Source organism: Atta cephalotes, assembly GCF_000143395.1.
Source record: "Atta cephalotes unplaced genomic scaffold scaffold00059, whole genome shotgun sequence".
Taxonomy (NCBI): Eukaryota; Metazoa; Arthropoda; class Insecta; order Hymenoptera; family Formicidae; genus Atta; species Atta cephalotes.
In genome coordinates, this window is record NW_012130123.1 from 893,110 (window position 1) to 899,240 (window position 6,131).

The following is a 6,131-nucleotide window of genomic DNA, read 5'->3' on the forward strand; positions in this document are numbered from 1 at the left end:
GTGTGTGTGTGTGTGTGTGTGTGTGTATCAGCCGCGACGCATTGTGCGCACGTCACTCTGTTTCGTGCCGCTCGATCGAATCACTTTTCGTCGATTCTTGCCAACGAGCGCAATATGGAACACAATCCGCTTACGCGGCACGTTTTGTGTTGTACAAATAGTCTCGATCCTCTATATGATGGCGCCTTATTATGCTCACAAGTTCGTTATCGTCGGTTACGCACTGCACATGCATACGCGCCCTGTTGCCAGGCGCGGATGCAACGAGCCGAGACGGAGCATCCTCTGTCTAGAATGACTGAAAAGTACTTCAGATATTTTAGGGATTTCTTCTTGTCTTCTATGATTAATCTTGTTTTTCGGTGACAACGTGAAAATTATAAAGTTAACTTTATGCTACTATGCACTTATATGCAAAAAAAATCAAATGAATTGAATCAATGTGAACTTTTTTAAATAAAACTACAATATTTGATGAATAACGGTGTGTGTAAATAAACATTAGTATAATAAAGTTGACGTTTTATAACGAAGATATCTGAAAATACTGTAGCAATAATATAACGCCATTTTTTTTTACGGAAAAAATAATTTTTGTCGCTGTATCTAAAAATTTAAATCTGGAGTTAAATATAAATCTGGAAGTATAATTTTGTTTGGACTATCAAAATAATTATGTAGAATATTGAATGAAAATGCTGCAAAAAATTTTAATATTCTGACAACCAATTTAAATTTTATAATTATTTTGATCCAAATAAAATTATATCAGATCTATATCTAGCTAAATTTTTAGATATTTCAATAAAATCGTTGATTCTGTCATTCAGCATTGCATTCAATCGATATCTCATTTTTCGTATCAGAAAACGGTGATTTTATCAATTCGACACGGACATGTCTCTGTCAATCTATAACGTATATTCGCACGAAAGTATCGTGTTTTTCAGATACTCCGGTGGCGAGCGCGAACGAGAACGTCATAGTCGTTATGTAGTAAACCGTGGATATTGGTACCGACCTATCCTGCTAGGATGGTCCGAGACCGACGACGATAACGATGATAACGATGATAACGATGATAACGACAAGACTTTCGAGAGTAACATCGTGAGTCATCTCTCTTCTGCTCATGTCGTACTAGCTGGGCATAATAAACTTCTTTATTTCTCTTCTCGTTCGCGTTCTCTATCGCGAAACTACTCGTATCTTATCGACCGTCTCTTCTTTCTTACTGCCATATCCTCGCAACTTTCCTCTCTCGCCGATTTCACGGCTCGTTCCTTCCTTCTCCTTTTCCGCCGGAGGGCGTGAAATACGAAGTCGCATGTGACAGAAACGAGGTCGTAGCTCCTTAAGTTACGGGAAGAACAACCCGGCTTTTCTTACGTACGTGCGCCACGTATATGGGGAGGTTCCCCCCGCTTTTCTTCCGTGAAGCTACCTTGAAGGTAGACTACACACCACACCTTTATCGCCATCACCATCACCGCCAGCATCGCGTAGTTTCTCTCTGTCCGATGTCCATCGCGGCCGTTGAAATCGTTCGGCCATTTTTCACGACCGACGTTGGAACGCTCTCGCGAGGTTCGCGTTCGCACATCACGATAGGTCGGCTGAATTATACTTGGTCGGATAATAAATTTTCCGGAAATTTATCGCTGCGCGCGCGTACACCGATGCTCTCACCCCGGCTCCTGGCTCCTCTTTTTCACTCTTCTTCTTGCGTATGTGTGTAGGAACTCTTCCGCATCTTCTGGGCAATTCGCTCTTAACGCACGGACTCTTTCCCTCGTTTCGAAGTTCTCCAAACCTAGGATCGATACCGAGAAAAAGTTTCGGACTGTTTCTTAAGAAGTTATGTGAAATTTAGATTCTGTTAAAAGGAATATAAGAGAAATAGAGAGAGCTTTTTAAAATATCTATTTAAGAAACTTTTTTCAATTAATATATTTTCTGTTAGAATTGTTATAACGAGAGACGTGTTTAATTGTTTTCATATTACATTATTCTATTATGTATCCTGGAATTTATATATAAACATACGTATCATCAAGATATTTGAGATAATTTAATCTCTTCTTTGAAAAGGATCATCTTGCAATTTATGATAAATTCAATGAAGCAAATCGAATATGTGAGCTTACAAAAACGTCATAAATTTATTTTCATTATAAATTTATTAAATATTATTTACTTATTGTTTGCGGTAAATATTGCTTTATATTCATACTATTTTGTTATTCCTTACGCAGATATATGCATTTGCGCAGATTATTTCGTTGCTTTTTAAAGAGCTTATTTCCCGTAATTAATGTAGCATTAATTAATAGAATAGAATATTTAATTGATTTAACACGACATGTGAATGTTTCCTTTGTGGGAATTGTAAAGACAGCCGAAAAAGATTTATTCCGTGATTGTGGATAAAGTGGTACAGACGATCACAATTCTTTTTATGAACGCAGAAACACACTGTTGGAGTTTCGTCCTTTTTATCGTTTTCCAGTGATCATTGGACTTGTTTCGCCGGGTCTTTAGTCGGACGCGCGCGGTACGTCGTTCCTTCGGGGTAGTTTATTACCCGCTTTTGTCTTCCTTTTTCTCTCTTCGCCTTTTCGTTTCTGTATACTCTTTTTCTCTTTCTACCTCTTTCTACCTCTTGCTCTTTTTTTCAAGCTTCGATTAATCACCGCAGCTTCTACCATCGATTCCATGAAAAGAATAATCACCAATGACTACCACTTTCCTTCGCGCTGCGTAATCTCATTGTTATTGGGACGAGCGCCTTCGATCAGTTTAATTGTTCATGCTTCTGCAAAAGTTACGTTTATCTCTTGAATTTATTTAATCCAAGAGAGTTTTATTATTTGAAGAGGAATATTCTTTTATTTTCTGGGAAATATTTTAAATCGTTCTATCTTATATGTTTTCAAACATTTGTATTTATCCTACAATTTATATTCTTGGAATTAAATCTTATATAAATTTTTTATATTTTAACCTTTACAGACGGGAAAGCTATTATAGTGATACTGAAACACTCATATTTTGAGGCAAGAAATACAATGAAATACAGTGAATATAACAAATCTTACTCAAGGAGAAATTGCGAGAATTTAAAAATAGACTCCCGTCCTCTAAGAGTTAATATTCAGGGAGGAAGTTTTAATGTAGGTCAGGAAAAATAAAGACATTTTGCGTGAGTGTGTCATACATCGTTAAACGTTATTGTTAAATTTAAATGCAACTACGCTATTAAATTATTGTATATAATAGTATTTATGAATGGAAATTTTCTAGAGAGTTGTAATTGCAAAATATGACAGATTTCTGAAAGTTAATAAATTGGAGTATCTCCAAACGAGATAAAAATGCGAGTTAGAATGCGGCCTTCATTTGCTGATGTGATTAAGGACTAGGACGTTTATTAACGTACTTCGAGGAGCACTGCCGTGATTCACCTTGCCATCGCTGGAAGTCGCTTGAAGCCGCGCCAAAATGTATTAACTCGCATAAATCCAAACTTAACTCTCGGATGATCCACTTCTCGTGGGACAAACAGCGATCCGTTGCTATACAGGCACATCGTCATTACAGCGCCTTTGATGCAGCTCAGGACTTTCTGAGAAATCGCGCGATCTGATTCGGTGAATTTAATTTTGCGCGTTCGACAAATTTTGATTCGGCATTTATCGAGCGCAACAAAAAGCATTGTAATTTGAACCATAAGTACAATGTTAAAAACACGCGGAATTAATGATTCTTCCTTGTAAAAATAAAAATGCGACAATTGGCAAGGAAGTGCACTATCTCCTATTATACTCCTCCTATTATATTATAGCAACGAAAATCAAATTTACTACAATTAGCGGCTAATTAATATTCTGAAACATTCATTTTGTCAACATTCATTTTGAAGATGTCATTTTACTTTGAGAATCACTGTCGCTGTTGTCTAATTTGACCGACTTGCTCGCGAACCGCGTACATTGAGTTTCACTACTGTCGTTCGAGAATCCTCGAGCGCGAGGAGGTGAGGAGGACGATTTAGCTACCGGTTTTCACAATCGGGACTCATGACTCGTGTCCAGCGTGCCCTCGCTCGTTTCCTTAATCCAATTCTCCTTCCTTCTTTCTCTTTTTTCTTTCTTAATTTTTATCCAAATTAATTATATCAAAATTAATTAATTTTGATATAATTATTGTATTACGCGCATTCTTGGATTTAGTCTGTCTCTTTTTTACATACATTCTTTTCTTTCTCCCATTTTTTCCTTTTTTATTTTATTCTTGAAGATCGATAATGTTCTTATTTGCTAATATAATAACAAAACGAAGTTAAGAGACAGACTCGGAAGGTTTGCTTTTTTCTTTTTTTTTCTAAATTCTGTTTAACTTCAAATTATAGTTAGTATGTGATAAGCAACGTGAATAAAATTTATTTTTTACACATTTTTTTTCTTTATCTCACATTTTTTCTTTTTTATTTCATTCTTGAAGATTGATGATGTTCTTGTTATCGCTAATAAAAAACGGAGATAAGAAACAGACTCCGGAAGTTTGCTTTTTTCGTTTTTTTCTAAATTCTGTTTAACTTCAAATTACAGTTAGCGCGCGATAAGCAAGTAACGCGAATAAAATTAATGGAGGTAAAGATATTGTCCGGTGACATAACTTGTCTCTCATTTAATGAACTCCGAGAAGTCATTTATTTCTTTGACTTTTTATAAAATTTTCTTATAGGAAGTTTTTCAAAAGATTGTAAGCAGTGGCTTTCGAAAGCTGTGAAAGTTTTCTCATTGAGAAATTTCGAAAGTTAGATTATTATCTAGTCGTTAATAAATTGTCATTGACTTGTTAATCGATCGTTAATTTAACTTTGGAAATTGAGAACAAAACGAATTATTAATTTTAATTTTTTTGTACTTCTATTTTTTTCACAGTTTTCTCGTATTTCATTTCTACGTATTTCGCATGTGCAATCATGTTGTCATGCAAGGATCGGTGGTTTTTTTCGAAGACCATTAATGTAGTAACGAACCTTCGTATTTACATATTTACATATAGTGTGCTTTCTTTTATAATTCTTTTTCTTATTTTTTTATACGGCTCTTTAATTTGCCACAAAATTATAGACATTGATGCAGTCGAAGTACTCCGCACAGTGGAACTTGCGAATTACATCACGTTTCACTGTCTACCGGTGCACGTCTCGCACTGCGAGACGTAAAAGAAAAAGAAAAAGAAAAATAAAAAATAAAAAAGAAAAAGATTAGTCGGCGGATGACCTCGATTTCGCGCACGTCGCTGTTTTTAATCGCTATAACACTCTTGGATACGGCGTGGGGTAACCGGCGTGTTGTTGGTGGAGTCTGTGTGTTCAATTCAAAGTCCTTACTAATACTTTTTCTTAGCCCGAGGAGATATCTAGAAATTAAGTGCAGTAGAAATTCAATTGTCACAATGAAATGCTATTTTAGATCAAGAAATAAGCCGTTTGCTCATTAAATCAATGAAGCGATGAAAATAAAATCATCTTTAGATTTATTGCTTTGATATTATTTATATATATTTATATATATTTATATATATATATATATATATATATATATATATATATATGAATGCAGAGTTTGTGTTAGAATTTAAGTGGTCATGTCGTAATGAATTATTCTTTAATCTTTGTAATTTCGTAAATATCTCTTAAAGTATAAATATCATTAATAAAAATAAAATAAATTATATTTTAAATCTATAATAGTCTCAAAAATATGAAATACTTTTTAAATGTAATTTTAAATGAAAGAGCTCTAAATGTCAAGAGAAATCTCTACGTTCGATGACAGCTAGACGTTTCGAGATCATTTCAACAACGCTTGTTCAATAACTTCGAACATCGAGTGTGACTACGGCGCAAAATTTTATTACACGAATGCGCGTCCATACAACAAATATTTAATTATCCGCACTAGCGAAGCGGCAGAATTTTAATTTGACCAAGGGGAGCTTCGTATGAAAAAATGAGAAAAAATTCTCTGTCCGAGAGAGAGGGGGGGGGAAGAGAGAGAGAGAGAGAGAGAGAGAGAGAGAGAGAGAGAGAGAGAGAGAGAGAGAGAGAGAGAGTAGTA

The 6,131-nt window shown here is 35.1% G+C and overlaps 1 protein-coding gene across 1 annotated transcript in view; it reads left to right on the plus strand.

The window, feature by feature from the left end:
* Window positions 1–178: 178 nt before the first annotated feature.
* Window positions 179–6,131, plus strand: part of LOC105623597 (growth factor receptor-bound protein 7-like) — a 58,691-nt gene continuing 52,738 nt past the window's right edge. The window contains exons 1-2 of the mRNA XM_012204985.1: window positions 179–201; window positions 951–1,110. Of these exons, the coding sequence (XP_012060375.1) occupies window positions 179–201; window positions 951–1,110 (183 nt within the window). The remainder of the gene's footprint in view (window positions 202–950; window positions 1,111–6,131) is intronic.